We start from the raw sequence: 25,027 nt of genomic DNA on the forward strand, positions 1-25,027 counted from the left end.
GTCGGCATATGGCCGTCCATGTTGGTGGGGTGAAGAAGGTGGAGACTCTGGAGCATGGCTCTGTGGGCTGTGGTATAGGGGGCTGTGCAAGCACATCATAGAGTCTCTCTGCACATGTCTGCCAGGTCTGAGGATCGGTAATAGGTGTGGAGGGACGGGGCTCTCTGAGTCTCCTCCAAGCAGCAGCAGCATCTCTGCTCATGAGCATGTGATGTGTGTCCCGAGCCTCCTCATAAGCTCGCCGCTTACGGCGGGTGAGAGTATGCATCCTCCTGCGTGCCTGTCTCTGGGTGATCTCCCCGCGAGCCCTCTGCACTCGGAGACTGCGGTAAAGGTTTCTGCACTCATCATCATACCATCGGTTCTGGGGCATGCTCCCAGATGTAGGTGGCTGTCCTGTCTGTATGTAGAGAGAGAGAGAGAGAGAGAGAGAGAGAGAGAGAGAGAGAGAGATGGGGGAGTCGGACACAATATTGGGTCCCAAATACCCTCTGTAGGGCCCCCACCACGAATGGTTTATTTGCTTTATTAGAATGATGCAAATTCTGCAAATACAAATCTTGACCTGCACTCTTCACCTTGGCTGAGAGTTCCCCTTGGCTGTCCTAGCCCTTGGAATTCAGCAACCCCTTGTGAATAATGAGATACTAGGACTGATTTATGCTTTTGCTATTTATAGCACTAGAATATGCTGGTCGGCTGGCTGATTTATCAGTCGGCCTGTTCTGAAATCTCCACGACCTAGGAAAATTCCCCTTTTTTCATGCACTTTCACACTCAACATTAGCTGGCCCTTATGCACATGCTCCTGGCTGCTGTCCAGGCCTGCACAGGCTGCTGGGTAGCCTCTGTGCCTGTGTCGGCCGGCCCAAGGGGCTTGGCCAGGCAGCAGACAGGGCCCAGGCTCTAGAGGCCTTGCCTAGTCAGGCAGCCAAGCATAGAGGCTGCCCAGCAGCGCCTGCCCAGCCCTTCATCGGACTGGTGGTGTCCGGTTGCAAACCCAACACTCAGAACATCTGACATCATTCCAGAGGGAGACTCACAGTACAACCTAGCACTGCTTCATGTGCAGGACAATGCACACCTGACCTTGAATGCTTGGAGCGGAACCCTAGCTGACTCGTCCCGGACTGAGGCTCACATGGGACCAGTTTCCAATCCAGGTCCTAGGTCCTGTACCTTCTGTTCATATATTTCCACATGGCATCCAAGTGCGGGATGCACATGACAGATCTTTGGAAGACATTTTACAAATCAGTGACCTAGAGCATCCAGAGTGTACCTTACCACATACATGCATATATATATATATATATATATATGTATGTATGTATGTATGTATGTATGTATGTATGACCCCAAGTGTCCAATGTGCACATTACCAGCCGCACAGCATACTCATGCACCCCCTATGTCCAGCTGGTACCCCTGCGCTGCACATCACTTGGTCTTTAGGCTTACAGGCATCACCCAAGAACTCAAGTACTTCAAACAAGTGTTCACACATAGTCCTAAGTGGTGATGTGTCGTCGTATGCCGCCAATGGATCCCATGCTGTACCACCATGTCCCACTCTTTGCAAATGTGTACCTGCAAGGGTCAAGCGCACGTGTGTGGGTGTGTGTGTGTGTGTGTGTGAGAGAGAGAGAGAGAAAGAAAGAAAGAAAGAAAGATATATTAAGCGTCTACTAAAGACCCAATGGGCCTATGAGACCAAAGTGGTACAATAATGTCCATGGCATATCTCATCATGGAATGGAAAATAAAACAGAATGAAAACAGAGAGAGAGAGAGAGTCGGAACATGGAGAGACAGAAAGAAATTGTGCTAACGTCTATAAAGACTCAAACGCTTATAGGCTACAATACACAGCACGATAGCATGCCAGGCCTTGCAACGTGTCTCATGTTGAAACCGGCCTTCAGAAATCTGACGGGCGGTGAAACATACTGGCACATAAAACACTTCATCACCTATAGGGACCTGAAAAAGGAAACAAACAAGGGGAGCTAGAGTGCTCCTGCAAATAGTACAAGGACACCGATTGGCCCCAAAACGCAGTGGCGCCTCTTGCGGTATTTCTTTACTTGATCAAAATTTGAGTACAAAGTACAACTCGTAGAATCCTCTACCAATAGGATCCCTTATAGTTTCACCCAAGACTTCCAAATAAGAACTCTCGTTATTACAGCACAGCATACCATCGAGAATTTGAAGGCCCTGGAGGTTCTGCCCTTGTTGACACCTGCGGTGATTGAGAAGATAGAGGCACACCTGTACAACACCTCCCTGCTTGAAAAGGTCTTCTCCATCTTTACCATGGATCCCTCAAACCCTTTCCCAAACAACAGTAGGGCTGTACCAAACCATATGTCCTTCCCTGTAGCCACAGCTTGCAAGTACCCTCAAGAAAATTCCAACCTATTCACATGAATCCAAAGGCATGCTTTCCACATGAAACCAAAGGCCTGTATCCGATAAACCAAAGACCTGTATCCCATAAACCATAGGCCTGTTTCCTCAATGCCAAAGTCCTGTTTCCTCTCGAAAAACCAATGTCCTATATCTATGACAGATATACCATCAAATCACGGTTGCCAAAACCTAGAGAGAGGAAGACGGAGGACGTGTCAAGCAATCCCTGAATACACATAAGTCCAAGATGAAGAGCAACACACATCTCTTCCAAGAACATCATCCTGTGCATCTTAACTTGATCCTCTGTATCCCAATCTCGTAAACAAGGCCTGCAATCCACAATGATAGAGAGAGAACAATATCCACGCACCAAGGCCTGTAATCCACTGAGAGAGAGAGAGAGAGAGAGAGAGAGAGAAACTGATCTCTAGTCTCCACCCCTGTTTCCATCATCGGCCGTGCACTCCGCTACTCGCAAAGAGAAGATGAGAGAGAAGACTGTTCTCTGAATTTTGGTCCACTACAGAACACTGCCCGCCTGGCTGCTTCCACACGTGCAGCCGCCTGCACCCGTACGCATAGCCTGACGTCCATGCCGACTGTAGCCCATGCGCAGCAGCACCCTGGTCTTCCACACATACACGCAGCAGCGCCGACTCCATACGGCAACCTGCCCGACGATGACCACCACCCACCAGCAGTCGCCGTTGACCACACGGCGACCACCTCCCGTCACATGGCCACCCTTCGTCCTTTTATAAACATGCGATTCAAATCGTTTTTCTCAAAAAGCCAAAAGCAAAAATTAAAAACGCATGCCTCCAATAATAATATTTTTAAGTCATCAAAGGTTTTAAAAACCTTATAAACTTAAAATCCCTTTTGTTTAAAGCCTTTCGTCCCCTTCACACTTGGGCTAGCCACACATATGGGTTTCCTTTTCATATCCAAACTGATGCCTGTTCACATTGTCCATCCCGTGCCCACCTGCTTGTTGTCCAGAGGGAAAAACACAGAGTCGTAACACATGTCATTGTCAGATAGGCTGTGAGGATCTTAGTTTCTATGAGTGCAAGCAAGATATCCATATAGGTGACATTTTACTGCTGCATTGCAGAATCTACTGCTCCTCAACAGCTTTGATTTCATACATGGCAAGCTCCAAGTGCTGCTGGGCGGTTTCCAAGTCATTGTAGGCAGCTTTGGAGCACTTCTGGGTTTCTGTTACTACGCCAGGTAGGAGGGTTAAGAGTTTTGCAGCAGAGACACGAATAGAGGATGTAGGAGGCTAAGAAAAACTATTCACAGCGTCGAGTGACCTCTTAACCACTCTTGGGTAATGCCTCACATTCATGTACCTATTGACGTACTTAGTGGTGGGCATCTATTGTTTGCCCTGCCATGGCAGGCCTTAATGATAGTTCTGGAGTCAAGGCCCTTTTAGCCTGGTCAAGACTATTTTAAGAAGATATTTTTAAAAAAACTTTAAGAAGTCATACCAGTCAAATCACACACAGTTTTTTTTTTTCGTAAAACCACTGTTCTAACGTCTATTACTTTACTGTACAGAGAGAAGCACCCTCATGAGAGTGTTCCTCATCAATTCACAAAACTAAAAACAGCGGGAAAAACAAATCTAGATGTATCTGATCAAGCTGTTTTAGGTGATCGCAGTCATATAAGGATTTGTGAAAATCACTCACACACACACACACACACACACACACACACACACACACGCACGCACATATCAAACCGCGCATGCAGTCGCATCGAAAAATGGGCAACACGATTTGATAACATGACATGGCACAGCTTCAAACGCAGCACCACATTAGAAACAACACCAACAAACAAACAAACAGGCCTGTAGCGTTTCCTGCACTTGTGTGCTTTGAATTTACATACAACATAAATAAAATTGTATTTAAGTAAGAAGAAAAGGCTAACCTCCGCAAAGCTTCCCTTCTTCTTGGTTATTTGAGCAACTAAGCGCTCCCCGGGCAAAGCTCTATCGCAGAGCACCACAAAACCAGTGTCCACTACCTTGCATACACCTTTCCCTTTGAAAGCCAGGCTCTCACAGAGCATTTCCAGCTGCTGGCCCTTCTTCGGAAATGCAAAGTGATTTGCCTGTTGTTGTTTTTGGATTTTCTGTTGATTAGTGGGTGGGAGAGAATCCAACACTATCCCATCCAGAAGAAGAGGGTCTTCTGCCAGCATTGGCATGGCTGGAGAGGAGGACTGTGATTGTATGGAGGCTGCTGCAGAAGAGGGTGCCACTGTGGAGAAGAGGGAAGGAGAAAAGGGGCTTGCATGGGATAGAAAACGAGGAATTGAACGACATGGAACAAATGCAGCATGGAAGCTCATCATGGCTCAATCGTGACAGAAGCACTAGTAGTTGGGACTTCAATTCAGAGTTATATGAACTTGGGAAGGAAGGAAGACATTGTCTGGACTAGTAGAGCAGCATAATTATTTTTCTTAGAAATAGATTCACTCAACGCAAAAAATAAGGGACCAAAATCATTAATTAATTAATTGTTGCCTGTGAACCAACCTTACTATAAAAAAAATTCTGATCAAAATCATGGTTTTTTTAAAAAAAATCATTGACCTTAGCAATAAAGTTCTTGAACCTAGTATCTTGTTTTAGTAGGAGATCATGTGAATCTATACCTACTCGGATCCTCCTCTGAGGTCTTTCTCTTGACCTCATTGAAAACAGAGTTGTGGATGTGTTGGAGCTCCTCTTCTCGAAAGCAGTAACCTTCCACGAGAAGGGAAGCCTCTCCGCAAGGGGTTGCTCCTCAAAACTAAGGCCTGCACACACCTATATGAAACTAGATTCTCTCTCTCCTCAAAACTAAGGCATGCACACGCCTATATGAAACTGGCTTCTCTCTCTCCTCAAAAACTAAGGCAAGCACATGCCTATATGAAACTGGCTTCTCTCTCTCTCTCTCTCTCTCTCTCTCTCTCTCTCTCTCTCTTTGTGTGTTGCGAGGAGTTGCTCCTCCAAATTGAGGCATGCACATGCCTATATGAAACTAGCTTCGCTCTCTCTATGGCATGACACGGTGGCCTCTACTCTACGAGGGGGATCTTCCTAAGCGTTGCGGATGTAGATAGTTGTGGAGGACGCGTCGTGCCCTTCCTCTCTGTCTAAGGAGAGGCCTTAGTTCGAGGAGACATGCACAAAGCTTCTTAGTAGATGCAATAGCAAGAACTTAGAAGTGCTAGATTTACAAGAGGGTGAGAAGCACGCACAGAAGCAAAGGGGAGATGAAGCTAGGCATTCACACGACGGCCAGAGGACAGGTGCAGGTGAGTGAAGCGGATAGGTGCAGGTGAGTGGAGGGGACAACGGAGCATCTGTAAACATCCAAAGCAAGGGGGAGGGAGGGATGGACAGACGGATGGATGGGTGGGGCATGCTAAGAGCGGCGGCCTCTTATGAGGGGGTGCTAACACATGGCATAGAGGGAGGGTTCCTCAATGCCAAGACCTTACTTGAGGACCTTAGGCACCTACCTGTTAAAACCCTAAGATCTCTCTAGAGATAATTGTTATGCATAAACATGCATAAATCAGGCATAAACTCATCCACCCAACCACCCCGGAGCCCAAGGGATGCACACATGAATTATAAATGAAATACATCATACCTCTACCTTGATGTCCCATACCATACATACCATCAAGAGGTATAACTCCAATCCAATAGCATGTAGCTATAGTGTGAAATGATAGGTGAGTAGATATGGACCTCTACACAAAAGACCATAGCCTAAGCCTCCAAGCCTCCCTTGAGTGTGCCCCATGCCCCTATTATATAGGAGGGCCCTCAAGTAACTCTTGACTCTCCATTTCCCATGTGTGACCCTTGGATGCCTGACCCTAATCTTAACCCTTACGGTTAGTCCTAACCCATGCTCCACTAGAGCTTGTTCCCATGCTCCCATGCTCATAAGCCTAATGTGGGTTAGCCTCCTAGTATATGCACACATTATGTGCATATAACATACTTCCCCTCTCTCACAACATTGCACTCTTGCAATGAAAAGAAGAAGAACTGCACTAAACAATATCAACCTTCTCCCAAGTCAAATCCTCTATTTCCCTATCTTTCCACCTAATTTTAACCTCAAGGATTTAGTCAACTAGAAAGTTTCCTTTCCCTAAATTCAAGTACCTTATCAGGTTCATGTGGAACATAGGATAAATCTTCGACTTCAACGAGTTCTTGAGGAGTAATTGTGTTATCCTCACCTCCCAGTTTCCCTTTCAATGTATTGATATGAAAGACTGGATGAACTCTAACATGTGGAGGTAGTTTTAAGTTCAAACGCAACCGTGCCAATCCGATGTATAACTCCAAAATGGACCACAATATCTAGGAGATAAATTCGAGCATTTTCCTATTGATAAAGTCTGTGAATCTTTAGGAACATTAAAATAAACCAACGCTCCTGGTTCAAAAGACCAAGATGAGCATCCCCTATCAGTATAAAATCGTACTCTATCCTGAGCACTCCTGATAGAATCTCGAGCTTCGATCAGCATTACCTACATATCTCGCAAGAAATCCCTCGATGCATCAAGCTCAATGTCCTTAAGACCGACATCAGTAGGTGCCCTGGGTTGATATCCATACATAAGCATGAACGGACTAAAACCAATAGCCGTATGTTTAAAACTGTTGTAGGTAAATTCCATCATTGGAAGATATTTTTCCCAATTTGATGATTTTCTAGAGACATATGCACGAAGCATATACTCTACAATCTGATTCATACGCACTGTTTGCCCACATCAGACTACGGATGATCAGAGCAATTCACATTCAAAGTAACTTCCTCATTGTAAACCATTCGGAATAAAGTAGAAAAACATGGCATTATAACAGCAGAAACCAAGGATTCATCGGCGCCCCGACATACCCACATCTGCATATGGAATAATCGACGTCCCGAGGTACCCATATCAACATAGAGAGTCATCAGTGTCTCGATGAGTCACATATGTCCATCCGTAAACCATTAGGTTGACTGTATAAATCACCTAAAGTACGGAACTAGAGAAAAAAATGCCAACAAAGGAAGAATCTAAATTTCCTTATCCGAACACAACAAGATAAACTTGTTTGAACTCTAAAGAAAGAGATTTCAACAAGTGAAAATGCCGACGAGATTACCCTCATCAAAACATGCAGGCTATAGATAAAAGAAGTTTATCTAGAGAATGCCCGCAGTATAACTTCTAGCTAATTTAGAAAATGAGATTGTCTTTGAATATTGAGGTCAACATGCTAAGTGATGTAAGCAAAGCAACAATCTTGAGCCCAAATTATCCCATAAGATAATATATGTGAGGGATCACTAGCGTCCCATACCACCATGATACCACCCATACATACCTTAACAATTTGAAACTCCCTAGTATGCCGTCTAGGAAAATATGAATAAAATCCTATATAAAAGAAATAAGATGGTCTTATCCAGACTTTCACATACTAAAACCTGTCTCTATATACCTGAGACTACATCAAGGAATAACCCTTATCAAGTACATCATTAGAAAAGAATTTTGAATTATTGGTGCCTTTCTAACGATAACTACCCAAAACACAATAAAGTTAGGGTAGAAAAATAACTCACCTAGATACATAAGCAACTAGGTATCCGAGTTGGAATATGTACAAGAGTACAAGGAACATAGTCCAAAATTACGTGCAAAAAACGAAGGCAAATGCTACCTTCAAAGCACATAATATTATCCAAAAGATCAAAAGATTCTTATAAAACCATGGATAAAAGCATAGAAGCTCCTCGAATCCATAAAAACCATAGTTGATCATAAAAATCAATGCATACCATCTAATGGACATTAATCATGCCAAAAGAAGCATTAAAATTGGTGGCTAACTCATCAATTCTTCGGAGAATATGAACATAGTGTCGTTCAAATAAAACTCCAAAGTAAGCAAGTGAAACACATGTGTGTAGCTCTCAATAAGAAAACCCTAGACACAAGTGATCTAGGCAAAACCTGATGAGTCCATATAAAACTTGGAAAATGTCCAATAAAATCCTCCAAAACAAACCGATTTACTAACCCATGATAGAATTTGTCTTAGGCTTAGAAAATTAAGCATAGACCACACTTAAATAAGTGCAAAATAAATTATCATGTACAAGTGTCAAAGGTGAGACACACTTTGAACTCAGTTTATAGCCATCATTGAAAAACTTAAGAAACATGTCCAAAAAGAATGGCTAAACAATGGCAAAAAATCATGAAAACATCGTTTAGAATTAATCCAAACAGAAATAACTATTAATACGTGGTATAATCGTATTAATAATATACGAATAACCCGCATCTATCTAATGTCAACACGAAAAAACGTACTTCAATATTAAATAGCACTCAAAAATATTAAATTCTTGAGAAAAAAAATTATCATGATTTTTTCCAAAATTTTCCTAATTTTCTAGGGCCTCAAAATATAATAATTTTGAATTCCACCAAACCTATCTTATGGCATTCCAAACCTATATTTTTTCAAAAATAATTTAGCAATTTAATTTGCCAAAATACCATTGATATTTTATAAATACCAAATTTTAGGATTTCTAAAATTAATTTCTGGAATATTCCTAATTTTTCCTGAGAATCCCATCGTTCATGAAATTTCCAATTCCACCCGACAATTCTCAAATCGAATGAAAATTTTCAATTTTAATGGATTTTTCAATTTTCTAGGTCAAAAATATATTTTAAAGGAATTTGAATGGTCACGGGCACCCGAATGGACACACCACATGCCAAACACCAACCCCACATTTTTCCGAAATTTAAAATAACCTTTGTCTAATTTTCCACTAATTTTTAGGAATTTTTTAAAAATTTTAAATCACCCCGAACGCATTTAAAATACGAATGGTCAAAAAAATTTCAGAATTCCAACGGTTTTCCCGAAACACGGAAAGCCAAAAGTTTCGGGAAAATGAAAAGACAAAAGAAAAATCGAAATATGAAAGGTCAAAAGTTTTCGGAATACGGAAGGTCAAAAGTTTTTTCGGAATTCGGAAAGCCAAAAGGTTTCAGGGAAAACAGAAAGCCAAAGGTTTTTTGGAAGATGAAAGCCAAAAAAATTTAAGAGAAAAAAAATTCAGAAATTTCCAAAGATTTTTTCCTCAAATCCCATAATTTCTCATAATTTTTAGGCTTTTTTCAAGCTTTTTTTTTGAAATATTTTCAAAAGCTTTTTTTAAATAAAAAACTCATTTTTTTAAAACATAAATAAATAAATAAAAATATTTTTTTATTTATTTATGTTTTAAAAAAAGATTTATTCATATTTAATGTATTGTAATTGATGTGCAACATCTTCATTTCTAAAAATGGAGGTCCATGTCATGATTTTGGTGTTCATACTATTTTAGGTTTTTTGTTCTCTCCGTGTCAATTCTTCCTTTGTTTTTAAAGGTGGAATAGGTCTGGTTTTTTCTATTTCTTGCATGTATGCTCTGTTTAGTTTGCCTTTGGTATGGTGTACAGTGTATCCATGTGTCTCGAATCAACATGTCTAGTTGGCATACGTGTTCTCGTGGTAAGACACTATTGGGTTCCCACGTGACCCCTTCACCAAGGTCAGCGTCCATCACAAGAGCACTCCCTCAATGAGTGCATAATGACCGAATCTTCTTCTCATGGGGTTGTGGAAGGAAAAAAAATGTAAATTAAAGAATTCCGATCCTCTTAAGGTGGCATACAAAATAGAGAACTGAGGTCATCAACTTTATATAATTTCATAGTTTCTCTTTATTTCTATTTTATATAAGATTTATTCATATTTAATGTATTTGTGCAACATCTTCTGAGACACCCTTACGCCTTATAGAAGGTGGGACAAGGATGTGCATACGATTTCTAACTCTTTAGTGGAATCAAAAGTTGACAATTTTAACCACTCTACTCCATGTCCCACTTTTCCCCTCTATAAAGTTGAGAATCATGGAGGTATCCACCACTACAGTGGGAGTGGGAGTGCGGAATGTTGACATGGACTTGCATTTTTGGAAGCCTATTTGTGGTTTTATATGGCATGAATGTAGTCGTAGTCTCTTTTACTTGGTGGTGTTGATCGTCTTCTCTTGCATATGGTGGTGAGGATTATGGCCCCATGTAAATGATCTAGAGGTTGAGACCAAGGGACTGAGTCAACAGTCTTCACAAAATGATATTATACCTTTTGCTTCCATGCCCTTGCCTCCTCAATAATGGCTTGAAAAATAGAGATATGTTTCAAAGTAGAGTAGTTTCTTCTAAAGCCTACTTGGCATGTGGCTCTTTGTGTTCATGTCCATTGAGTAAAGGATGAACTCACATACAAGTTAAATATATTGAAGGCTCGATCAGCAATAAAGCTAATACAATGAGTAGAAGCTTACTTGAATTGTATTGTTCTGCATGTAATGAACTGCAAAGTTTAAAATGTTATAAGAAATGCATACAATGTGAAATGCTAGGGAAGAATCACTAAATTCCAAGACTAATTAACCCAATAATGCAATTTACTATTTTTACTTGTTACATTTGACATGATCATCATTAAAGCAAGTTCAAGTGTCACTTAATTTCTCTTAATTTCCCACAGTTTGAGTAAGTCACGGCATGCTTAAAAAATTAGAAAGATTACAATAATCACTATCTTCTCCATAAGCTAGAAGATGTTATATACATCTAAGATTCAATTCTCAAAAAAAGTACACCTACTAAGAGCTAGAGCTAGTTGGGAAACCCTTGCACAATAGAAAGAGTGCAGGAACTAGCCAATGTTGTGGGGCTTTGCCTCACCGCACTCAAGAGCATAAAACAGCTCAAATTGAGAGGTTAATTTACCATAACCTAGCCCACAATTGTATAAACAAGTGTGTCACTCACCTCATTGATTGCTTGTGCTCGGATTCTCATAGGAGATGATGTCACTGCGCAGCCACACTCCAAGCTCCACTCCAACGCCGCCGCTGCACTCCAATGGAAGCTCAACCCTCCTCTCTCACTCAATCACAGACACTCAAAATGGTGAGAATACACAATGATCCTTATCTTGGCCCCTACTCTCCACACCTTGGGCGGCCATACTTAAAAAATAGGTCCATGGCTATCCACGATCACCTAGGCTTATGTAAACACTTAATCTAAGAACACAATCTCCATTATTAATCTCGTGGTATGCCTTTCATAGACAAGCAGTGATCACACACGTAAAATATACAATGTCGTTGGAGAGGTGTCCAATGAGGGTTAACATGCCCCTCTTCTTGATGCAAATTCTGTCCTCGAAATATGTTGATGAAGATTGGTCGAGGAGGTTGTTGTTAGATGTATGAAATGTCAGAGGTCTTGGAAGGTCTGCAAGGCAACATGGTACCATCAGTAAGGTGCATTTCATCAAAATGCAAACACCAATTAAGCAACGAGGAATGATATTTAACGACTAGTCAAATTTTCTAGTTAATACAAGGGTAATATTAAGATTGGCCCAAATTCGATCTAAACTAAGAAGGAGCCAAAAGCATGCCTTGGGGTATGACCTTAGTCTTGACACACTATCTTTAGTGAAACCATCTCTAGCTATTATCTAGCCTCTTAAATGAAACTGCTAGGTGACTATTATAAGGTTTTGTTTTGATTCTAAAAATAGAAAAGTAGGGCACCACCCTGCAGAGACCCGAGCAATGGTTTAGAGACCTCATACAAGAGTATCTAAGGACCACTAAGTACCTCCACAATGATGTTTTTTTTAAAGCCCTTTACTAATAGATTTGTAGCTAGAAGGTCCCATCCCATGGAGATCAAGGCTATGGTCCCAAGGCTCCATTCCATCACTAAGAGCCAAAAGTCTTACCTAGATCGCACATGGCGATGGTTATCTTCTTGTGGGGTTTTTTTGTATTTTTGTTTTGTTTTGTTTTTTTTAATAGACTAGTTGCACTTTCACAATTCATTTGGGAGGCTCTATTCTAACTAAAGAGGGCACACTAAGGAAGGTGGAGTACTTGGCATACTCCTTTGGCATACTTTAAGGTCTATCCCAAGGAAGATTGAACTAGGATCAAAGCCTAAATGGTAACCCAAGTAATAAGTAGAAAATTAATAGACCAAATATCTAACAATGCAAGCAGGCACTCAACACATAGTAAATGGAGAATCATAAAAAGATTGAAATAATAGCAAAAATTGAGGATGCGTTAGAACACACCTGGGCAATGAGGAAAATCATGTCCATATCCTGGTTGCATGTCCACCGCATGTTGCAATTCTAGATCTGGTCTACATGACCACACCTCAATAACCTGTAAATCATACTCATCGAGCAAGCTCATTGTTAGATAACCATAGTTCGTAAGCATGCTCCGATTCTTTGTCATTAGGTTAATTTTCCCCCTCACTTGGGTGTGCTCCATATATATATACATCCTCTGGTCTACTAGGTAATGGTATGAGTGCATCCTCACTGTGATATGGCATGGGTATTATAGGTAAGTTAGCTAAGTAGCTACTGTGAGCTAAGATGTCTAAGAAATCACCCACTATACCCGAGACGGAACAAGGAAGTTGAAACATATATGTTATAACTGATGGTATAAGTCCATAAGTTCTCACCCTCCTGCACTACTCTACAAGATATTCTTGTGAAGTTCTATCTTGTTGGGGTCCTCACATTGGGTAACGTACACTCTCGTGATCGTGTCGTTGTGGTGTCTCTCCTACCATGGACTGCAATAGTCATGTCCCTTAGAACCTAAAATAAGTTCTGCACTACCAATATAAGTAGGATACTCTGTACAACATGCGATGCCTATATAGGTAATGCATGGTGCAAGGGGATGGAATTATAGATAGAGCAGGTCCACAAAGGTGGTTCCACAACATCTCTCCCCTAGTGGTGCATAAAAATAGCATGAGTGGGTCTAGAAAGGGGGAATACTCAGCTGCTCTCGATAGTAACATTCCTAGCAATCCGGGTCTAGGATAGGGTCACTCATGTCGATCCACGAAAAGTCCATCCTCATGGCTTGTAGTCACAGCAGAGTCGGTCCACGAAAAGTCCATCCTCATGGCTTGTAGTCACAGCAGAGTCGTACTTCATTCTTCTATTTGATATGTGCTCCTTCTCATCATTTAAAAAAAATTGTGTGGTTAGTCGGTTTTTTAGTATGTGTAGTTACTATATTGTTGTACACTATTACTATAGTTGGTTTTTTAGTATGTGTATAGCTACTATATTGTTGTACACTATTACTATAGTTGGTTTTTTAGTATATGTATAGTTGCTATATTGCTATACACTGTTGGTTCAAGCTAGATTGTCATGGATTAGCGTTTTCAATATGGACATAAACTTTGTTGGGGAGAAAATCGTGGAGGGCAAAAGTAATGAGTCCCCCCTTCCTGCTCTCTATCTTTCCTTGACCTCATGGAAGGTATTTTAGGTTTTTTGCAACCATCCCTTCCAACTTTGCTCCATCAATGTTTGTTGGCTAGAAGCGCCCTTCGTTACTTATTGTGGAATGTCAACTTATAGCTTTAATGGCGGTAAAGGGCTCTCATAAGACTGGATGGAGCTTACGGTTTCACCAGTATTGATGAGCAATGGAGTTGACACTTGCATAGTGGGTTGCTCATCTAGGGAGACCAATGGGGTTAGTACCCATCAATGGTATTGTAACCTTTAGCGAGATGTAGAGGCTTCACCATCAATCACCATATCTTGTGTGATAGGGTTTCTCTTTGGAATCCAGACTTTTTTGGACGTTGGTGGTGAAGGCTCTTTTACAATAGCTTTTCCTTTGTTTGCATTTGAGCTATTGAAGCCTTTATCCATCATTGATGATAAGGTTTGGGAATTGATAAGTGACGGTAGTGAGACTAGTGGTATACTTTTATGTTTTGGTATCCAAATACAATGGTTACCCTCGTAGCCTTGAGCTTTTAATAAGCGTTTGGGGATCCATTTTGGGACAACTTTTAATTTGGACTTCTTGCGTTGATTCTTGTGTTGATGTCCTCCTTCCTTGGTCGGTTGAGGTTTTGGGTTGCCACACTGTAGTTCGTCGAATCTATTCGTTCTTTTGATATGGAGGTGTCTATTATGTGGAGGTAGAAGGATCGAGAGTTTTTTAAATATTGGATGCTAAAGTGGAGGGGGTTTCCATAGATTTTGTGGATGTTATTGCGACCTTGGATAATAGTGAGAGGTGGCAGGGGTTTATGAGCAGATTGTTCAGTTGTGGTTTCACCCATAGAGACACACCTTGTTGACTAGTCAATCATACATCCTGCAGTCTTCATCCATGTATTATTGGTTTAGGTAATGTTCCGGCATAACCAGGAAATCTCTCACCAATTGCTTGCTGCCATCATAGTATATCTCTATTTATAATAGCCTAAGAACCTTAGTATTTCTACCGTGGGAGGTATCTTTGAGTTGAGGTTTTCCCAACTAGTGTCATACATTGAAGGAAATTAGATTGTGACTAGCCCCTGTATCAAGTAATGCATTATAAAGCAATTTATTATAAGGGTTAGAAAATTGAATGGATGTTCGTAGAGGTGCTCTGTTCTCCTCTGTGTCCCCTTCAACCTCTCCTGCAAAGGCTTGTGCAACAGGTCTAAGGTTTCATTCTCGTTGTTGTTACAGTTGGGCTCGTCTTTCCCTTGTCTCCTCTTGGGCTTTGGTCTTCTTTTGAGCGGCTCTTTCCTTGGCGGCACATAAGGATTCTTCGGTAAGAGGTTCATAGTATTTTTTAAACTTACTACCATTAAGAAAACCAACAGTTTCAACTTTGTCAAGAGTCTTAACAAATATAGTACCTTGTGGAGTAACTTCATAAACCCTAAATGGTCCCTTTCCGGTATATTTAAGCTTTTTCTTTTCACTGCGGACCCCATACATAAGTACAAGATCTCCTTGTCCTTGAGATTTCTGAAACGTCTTCGTTCTTCGGTCCTTTTCTATTAGCATGTTTTGCTCTGCAATTTGTCTCTCTTCAATGAGTTGTTCTAAAACAAATATTTGGTCAGCCAATTTATTACCATCAAGCTTTTCACTTATGGCTACCCTTATGCTAGGGATCATGAACTCCCAAGGCATTACTGCCTCAAATCCATACACCATCTTAAAAGTCGTGCAACTAATTGCAACTTTGTATAATGTGCAGTAGGCCCATAAGGCTGCTATGAGCTTAGACTCCTAGTTAGTGTGTCGAGCTTCAACAGTCTTTGTCAGTATTGAAATAAAAACTTTTTGGTGCTCTCTACTTGGCCATTTGCTTATGGGTGATATGGCGTTGACTTATAGTGAGCGATCATGAATGTGTTAGTGAGATTTTTTATTACATCATTGATAAAATGCTTACCTTGATCACTAGCTCAAATGGACATCCAAAGCGTGTAATGATATTCTCATAGAGAAACTTAGTAGTCGCCATGTCATCCACTTTTTGTGAAGCTCTTGCTTTAGCTCATTTGGTTACATGATCTATGGCAACAATGACTAAACGCTTGTGTGCCACATGCAATAGGACTAATAAGATTGATGAAATCTAAGTTCCATTTTTCAAAAGGTTGGTTTACTCTGGCAGGATGCAGTGGCATCATGTCCTTGTTCTATGGCTTTGCACAATGTTGGCACTTGTCACATCCTTTGACAAATAGTGCACAATCTTTGAAGAGCGTGGGCCACCAATACCCTGATTAGAGTATTTTTCTTGTTGTAACGTCGTCTACAAAGTGTCCATGCTTAATGGTGGTGTAATTGATTTCACGCTTAATGGTGGTGTAATTGATTTCAGCCTCATCTAGTTGCCAACTTGCAAAACTAATAGGATAGTCCAACTTGTATTCCCTTGGCTGTGCTAGGACACATCCAATTCCAAAATTAGAGGCATTGATGTGCACATGAAAGATGAGATCCCAATTAGGTGTTCGCAAGATTGGAGCACTGACCAAGGCTTGTTTCAGTGCATCATAAGCTTGTTGACACTCCTCGGTCTCATAGCATCCCAATAGGTTTGGGCGATAGTCCCGTCAACCATTTTAACAATGATGTCCAAGACTTCTATGAAAAGATGCAAGGGAGAAGCGGGCTTGAGCTCTTGCAAGCACACACACACTCACACAAACCCTAGAAGAGAACAAACAAGGTGAGAGGCTGAAAGTTCTTCTTCTTCACACAACAAAAGAGGTCTACCAATAAGATAAAGTGACTAATACACATAACAGAGTATATACAAGTGGTCCATAATGTGAACACGCTAAGTGGAGTGGGTAGGTGTGGACTAGTTGGTGTAGTCCAGCTGTAGAATCTCTGGTAGAGATGCCGGTGTGCCAGCTACCAAACCCACAGTGATGTAAATGTCGAACGGTCATGTAGGCGCCTCGTGAGTGTCAGCTCATGTTGAGCTTGACATCTCAACACTCCCCCTCTAGCTCAACTCCAACTCATGAACTCCAAGCAGATCTCAAAATCTACGGAGCTTGTCAACTCCCAAGGCCTTTGTGAAGATGTCAATGACTTGATCCTGTGTGCTCATGTAGGCCAAGTCGATGTCACCTGCTGCCAAGACTCTCTCCCTGCTGATAAAGTGGTAATGTACCTCAATGTGTTTCATCCACGCATGGAAAACTAGGTTCTTGGCCAACTGTATACTGCTAAGATTGTCACAATATATGACAACCTTTCTCTCCACATGCAACCCCAAATCAGTAGCTTGCGTAACCAAGCTACCTTACATGCTGCCACCACAGCTCCTCTATACTCTACCTCTGTACTCGACAAGGCAACTGTGGGCTGCTTCTTGGTGCTCCATGTCACAACAACACTCCCAAATGAAAACATAAATCCATTGGTAGATCTCCTGTCTGAGATGCTACCTGCCCAATCTGCATATGTGTATCCATATAGCGTTAATGGTACACATGCTGCATAAAACAATGCATAATCAACAGTGGCCCCTCAAATACCAAAGTGTACATTGCACACTGTCAAGATGTAGTTTGCGCAGACCTCCATAAACTAGCTCTCTAAGCCAAGAGTGTAACTCAAATCTACCCTACTAATCGTGACATAGATCAAACTCCCCACAATCTTCCTGTACATAGTGGGATCCTCCAACACATAATCTGCATCTGCACTAAGCTTGCCATTTTGATCTAATGACACCGAGATTGACTTACAATTAGCCATCCCATACTTGGACAACATGTCCAATACATACTGTCTCTGTGATAGCTAAATACCATCAGGTGTGCGAATGACCTTAATTCCCAAAAAGCAGCGCATATCTCCCAAATCCTTCATCTCAAACTTCCTTTTGAGAAGACTTTTCACATGCTCAACCTCATCCAAGTTGTCACCCCCAACAATAAGATCATCTACATAGATGGTGATGATCACAATACCCTTATCACTCTTGTGCACATATAAAGAGTGATCTGCATCTGCCATATGAAAACCAATAGTGACAAGATACTCAACAATCTTGTCATGCCATGCTCGTGGAGCTTGCTTTAGCCCATACAAAGCCTTACAAAGCTTACATACATACGCCGGGTGACCTATATCCTCAAAATCTGGTAGCTGATCCATATACACTTCTTCTTGCAAGTCACCATGCAAGAACACATTTTTTACATCCATCTGATATAAAAACCAGCCTTTAGTTGTAGCCACCTCAATCACAGCTCTCGTAGTTGCCATCTTTGCAACCGGGGAAAATGTCTCCTCATAATCAATCCCATGTGTCTGCGCATATCCTTTGGCTACCAATCTAGCCTTGTACCTGCTTATGCTACCATCACTATTATGTTTCACCTTATACACCCACTTACAACCAATAGCTTTCTTGCCTTCAGGAAATGGCACCAAATCCCAAGTCTCATTTCCATACAATGCATCCATCTCCTCATCCATAGCTTTCTCCCAACACACATTTCCAATAGCCTCATCTCAAAATATGTGGGTTCTACAACTTGCAAAACTTTTTCCATATAAGCATAATGATGTGCCACATAACCATCATAAGTCAACCTATGCACATGGTTTTTGACTCTTCCAGATCTTTGTAACTTTGCATTCATGGCTTCCATAGCCTTCTTCACGCTAGGTGTCCTCATTGCTGGAATCCCAAGCTCCTCATCAAGACATCTCCAAGAGCTAGTAGACTCTCCATCAACAAGAGAATGCCTTGCAGAAATATCAAGCAACCACTTTCTCTTTGCCTTTATGTGATGTACCAACTACATTTCGAGGACTGGTATCATGATGAAACCTCCACTCCATGGTCTATCAATAGAACCGCTGGATGAGAACTCTCCTGGTCCATTCAATGACTGTGATTTGCTGACTTGCATTCTCTGCAACCACTTTTCCACTTACATCAACCCCAACAACATTTTTTTTAGTAGCATACCAGCTACTCATCTCATTAAATACAACATCCCTGCTTACCCTCAATTCACATGTAGTGGGATTATAGCTCTATATCCCTTTTGATGCTCAAGGGAATACCTAATAAACTCACATTATTTTGCCTTTGGATCTAGCTTAGTACGCAACTCATCTGGCACATATGCAATACATCCAAAAACTTTCAAGTGAGACAAATCAGGTTTCTTGCTAGTAAACTTCTCCTTTGGCATTACATCATGTATGGTTGCAGTAAGAGTCTTGTTCATGATATAAGCTGATGTAGACATAGCCTCAGCCCAATAGCTATGCAGCATATTCTTCTCTGCCATCAATGCCCGTGTTATCTCTGCAATGTATGTGTTTTTTCACTCAGCAAATCCATTTTGTTGCGGAGTGTATCTACATGTAAATTGTCTCTGAATGCCATTCTTTTGCAAGAATTCAGAGAACTCATTGGAGAAGTATTCTCCCCCTCCATTTGACCTTAGGCACTTCACATGCTTTCCTATCTTTTTTTCAGTCATCAGTCTGAAATTCTGAAAATGAGTCAATACTTCACTCTTCTCTTTCATGAAATACACCCACACTTTCCTCATGTGGTCATTAATGATTGTTGCGTAGTACCTGCAGCCATCCATAGACATAGTCTTTGTAGGACCCCATACATCTAAATGTACAACATCTAGTACATTCCTACTCACATTTCTGTCATGTGGAAATACATGCTTTGCTTGCTTTCCAAAATTGACATGCTTCACATCCTTTCTGCATACCTTGAACTTTAAACTTAGGCATCCCTATCACAATTTCTTTAGTTTGCATAGACTTCATTCTTTGCACATTTATATGCCCAATTCTCTTATGCCAAATTTCTGTATCTGCAACAACTCTTGAACCATTTGCAAACATTGCAGCACTCACTTTAGGCATATTTACATTCAATATAAACATTTTGTCCACTCTGTTGCCTTTTGCAACCAACTTGCACTTATCTTTAAAGTCTTCTACATAACAACCATTAGGGTTAAACCGAACGTGCAAACCTTGTTCAATCATTTGGTCAATAGAAACTAGATTCTTTATAATGTTTGGAACATGAAGTACATTTGCAAGATACTTCACCTTACCATCTTGCATAGATAATGGCATATCTCCAACATGGGCAATTAGATGAGCAGTGTCATCCCCTATTTCAAAAAAACCTAGTCTTTCAAGACTCTTCATTTCCTTGAACCACTCACCATGACTTGTGATGTGGTTCGAAGCACCTGAAGGAACATACCATACATCATCCTTACATGCTGCTACATCATTTCTAGACACATTATTAACTACATGTGGCATAACAAACAACCTCTCATTATCCTCATTATTTCTTCTAGAGGATGCATAGTTATTTTGCTACACTTTTCCATTTCGCATGTCACTCTATTTCTTATAGCAATTTGCTTGCACGTGTCCGGTCTTACACAGTAAAAACAACCTCTTATATCATTATGCTGCCTTTGCCAACTACCACGACCTCGTTGACTCCTCTTGCCTCTAAAACTGGCCTCTTCCACCACCTGTGTGTTGTTGTTGCAAATCCTAGGACTATTGCTGTTGTTGACCATAGTTTTGATTACATGTTTGGCCACCACCTTGGTCACGTCCACGACCTCTACCTCGTCATCTACTTGAACTTGTGTAGAAGGATTTTTGCTCTCTGAACTGTTTTTGTTTTATGAAAACCGTTGATCTTCACCCAAATTCTTCTCTTCAATGATCAGCATTGACACCAAATCTGTGAAGTTGGGAATGTTCTCCCGAGTCTGAATAGACATCTTTGAATGCCTTGTATTGTGGCCCGAGACCATATAGACACACTTCCACCTTATCATCATCATTTAACAGAAACACCAATAAATGCAAGTGATTCCACAATGCCCTTGATCTTCAAGGCATAATCATTCGTCTCGCAGACATATTTTTCTTCTCCACAGTATGAAGCTCATTCTTCAACTGAATCTTTCATGCCTTGGTGTTGGTTTCATGCAACTTCACTAAGGTGTCCCATGCTTCCTTAGGTGACTTGGCACCCTGTATATGCCCAATCATGGTGCCCTGTATACTAATAGAAAGCCAATACATGACTTTCCTTTCTCCTTGATTCCAATCCTTGAATTCTTTTACATCTACAGTAGTTGGGATTAATCTCTGGTATCTCTGGTGCCTCTTCATGTTCAACTTCAATGCAAGAAAGTACCATGAGATGAGGAAACTTCAGAGGGCATTCTGAAACTCAATGGGGACCTTGACAGTGGTAGCATTGAAGAGGCATTCTTCTAGCTGTGGCATTAATGTCCCGGCCCTTGCCCATCACAGCAAGTTGGTAAACTGGCTTGACTCTCCCTTTTCCTGGCTTGACTCTCCCTTTTCCATCCACTACATTTAATAGTTATTAGGATGAAGCTATGTGGGGTCCTCAAAGAGGTGGGGGATGAGTTTGATATCTACCTCATATTCTTGGTAATCAATAGGCTTCTCGAAGCTTACTTGATTAAGAGGTGTGATCCCTGGGGGAGGTGGTTGAGGTCCCAAAACTGGTGGAGGTAACAACACGTTTTGTGCATTGTAAATCCCCCTTGCAATGGGTTGTTGTGTCGTTTGATCCGCATTGGGTTGAGATGTTGCTGTAGGCATTATAGCTCATGGCTGTGATGGGGCCAGTAAAGCCAACTATTGAGGCCTAAAAGCATTAGCAAGGGTTTGCAAACACGTGTGGCACTGTGAAGCCTCATGACCATAATGTCCACAAAAAGCACAATTACCATTATAGCATTCTTTAGGACTGGACACTCACTGGTTAAATGTCCTTATTGATAGATTGAGCACCATTGAAGCTCTCTCCTTGGGTACATATGTACATTTTTGGGGGCCCTATTGGCCTTCATTCCCTCCTAGAGATACCCTTATCACTCTTGCTGCGCACATATAAAGAGTAATCTGCATCTACCATATGAAAACCAATAGTGACAAGATACTTAGCAATCTTGTCATGCCATGCTCGTGGAACTTGCTTCAGGCCATACAAGGCCTTACAAAGCTTACATACATACTCTGGGTGACTTGTATTCTCAAAACCAAGTGGTTGATCCATATACACTTCTTCTTGTGCAAGTCACCATGCAAGAACACATTTTTTACATCCATCTGATGTAAAAACTAGTCTTTAGCTATAGGTAGCGCTATCACAGCTCTCACAATTGCCATCTTTGCAACTGAGCCAAACATCTCCTCATAATCAATCCCGTGTGTTTGCGCATATCCTTTGGCTACCAATCTAGCCTTGTACCTGCTTATACTACCATCATTCTTATGTTTCACCTTATATACCCACTTACATCTAATAGCTTTCTTGTCTTCAGGGAATGGCACCAAATCCCAAGTCTCATTTCCATACAATGTATCCATCTCCTCATCTATAGCTTTCTCCCAATACACATTTCCAATAGCCTCATCAAAACATGTGGGCTCTGCAACCTACACAACTTTTGCCATGTAAGCATAGTGATGTGCCACATACCATCGTAAGTCAACCTCTGCATAGGGTTTTTGACTTTTCTAGATCTTCATAACTTTGCATTCATGGCTTCCAAAGCCTTCTTTACACCAGGTGTCCTCATTTCTAGAATCCCAGTCTCCTCATCAAGGCTCATCTTTGAGCCACTAGACTCTCCATTAACAAGAGAATGCCCTGAAATATCAGGCATACCAAGGGGCTCAACCACTTTCTCTTTGCCTTTATGTGATGTACCAACTACATTTCCAGGACTGGTATTATGACGCAGCCTGCCATTCCATGGTCTATCAATAGAACTGCTGCATGAGGAGTCTCCTGTGGTCTACTCAATGACTGTGATTGTTGACTTGCATTTTGTGCAACCACATTTCCACTTACATTAGCCCCATCAACATCTTTTTTAGCAACATACCAACTACTCATCTCATCAAATACAATATCCTTGCTTAAACTCAATTCACGTGTAGCAGGATTATAACATCAATATCCCTTTTTCTCTAGGGAATACCCAATAAACATACATTTTTTATTCTTTGGATCCAGCTTAGTACGCAACTCATCTGGCATATACACATATGCAATACATCCACAAAAACTTTTAAGTGAGACACATCAGGTTTGCCAGTAAACTTCTCCTCTGGTGTTATATCATGTATGGCTACAGTAGGAGTCATTTTCATGATATAAACTATTGTAGACACATAGCCTAAGCCCAATAGCAATGCGACATTTTCTTCTCTTCCATCAGTGCTCGTGCTATCTCTACAATGTGCCTATATTTCTGCTCAGCAACTCCATTTTTCTACGGAGTGTATCTACATGTAAATTATTTCTGAATGTCATTCTTCCGCAATAAGAGATTCTTCCTGTAAAGAAATTAGAGAACTCATTTGAGAAGTATTCTTCCATTCCATCTGACCTTAGACTCTTCACATCTTTCTTGTCTTCTTTTCAGCCATCATGCTGAAATTCTAAAAATGAGTGAAAACTTCACTCTTCTCCTTCATGAAATACACTAACACTTTCCTTGTGTGGTTATCAATGAATGTTACATAGTACCTACAACCACCCACCATAGACATAGTCTTTGTAGGACCCCATACATAATATGAATGCATAACATCTAGTACATTCTTGCTCACATTTCTATCATGTGGAAATACATGCTTTGTTTGCTTTCTAAATTTACATGCTTCACATACTTTCTGCATACCTTCAACCTTAAACTTAGGTAGCCTTGTCATAATTTCTTTAGTTTGCATAGACTTCATTCTTTGCACATTTACATATCCAATTCTCTTATGCCAAATGTTTATATCTACAACAACTCCTGAACCATTTGCAAACATTACAGCCCTCACTTCAGGCATATTTACATTTAGTGTAAACATTCTGCCCACTCTGTTCCCTTTTGCAATCAACTTGCACTTATCTTTAAAGTCTTCTACATAACACCCATTAGGGTTAAACCGCACTTGCAAACCCTGCTCAATCATCTGGCCAACAGAAACCAGATTCTTTGTAATGTTTGGAACATGAAGTATATCTACAAGGTACTTCACCTTACCATCTTGCATAGACAATGGCACATCATCAATGTGGGCAATTGAATCAGTAGTGTCATCCCCTGTTTCAACAAAACCTGGTCTTTCAAGACTCTACATTTCCTGGAATCACTCACCATGACTTGTCATGTGGTTCGAAGCACCTGAATCAACATACCATACATCACCTTACATGCTTCCACATCATTTCTTCCAGACACAACATTAACTACATGTTGCATAACAACCTCTCAGTTTTCTCATTATTTCTCCTAGAGGATGCATAGTTATTTTATTGCACTTTTCCATTTCGCATGTCATTAGCTTCTTATAGCAATCTGCCTGCTGCACATGTCCATGCTTACCATAGTAAAAATAGCCTTGTGTATCATTATGCTTCAATTACCGATTAACATGACCTCTTTGACTCCCCCTGCCTCTAAACTAGCCTCTTCCACCTATGTGTTGTTGTGATTCGTGGGACTGGCTGTTGACCATAATTCTGATTACTTATTCAGCCACCACCTTGGCCACGTCCATGACCTCTACCTCATCCTCTACCTGAACTTGTGTTAGAAGGCCTACTGCTCTAAATTGTTTTTGTTTTGTGAAGACTGTCGATCTTCACCCAAATTCTTCTCTTGAATGATCAGCATTGACACCAAATTTTTAAAGTTGGGAATGTTTTCCCAAGTCTGAACAGATGTCTTGAATGCCTTGTATTATGGCCCAAGACCATGTAGACATACTTCCACCTTATCATCACTCATCATCAACAAAAATACCAATAGATGAAAGGGATTCAACAATGCCCTTGATCTTTAAGGCATAATCATTCATAGACATGTTTTTCTTCTCCATAATATGAAGCTCATTCGTCAACTAAATCTTTCGTGCATTGGTGTTAGTTTCATACAGCTTCACCGAGGTGTCCCATGCCTCCTTGGGTGACTTGGCATCCTGTATATGCCCAATCATGGTGTCATGTATTCTAATAGAAAGCCAATACATGAC

General features: G+C 41.0%; 1 protein-coding gene across 1 annotated transcript in view; it reads right to left on the bottom strand.

Annotated features, from left to right (window-relative positions):
- The window catches only part of LOC147620149 (RNA methyltransferase family protein), a 71,100-nt gene extending 66,237 nt beyond the window's left edge, over positions 1-4,863 (bottom strand). The window contains exon 1 of the mRNA XM_086772346.1: positions 4,369-4,863. Within this exon, the coding sequence (XP_086628472.1) occupies positions 4,369-4,794 (426 nt within the window). The 5' untranslated portion in view covers positions 4,795-4,863. The remainder of the gene's footprint in view (positions 1-4,368) is intronic.
- Positions 4,864-25,027: the final 20,164 nt, after the last annotated feature.

This window comes from Cibotium barometz, chromosome 32, assembly GCF_041138505.1.
Source record: "Cibotium barometz isolate CiBa-2024 chromosome 32, ASM4113850v1, whole genome shotgun sequence".
NCBI classification, from domain to species: Eukaryota; Viridiplantae; Streptophyta; class Polypodiopsida; order Cyatheales; family Cibotiaceae; genus Cibotium; species Cibotium barometz.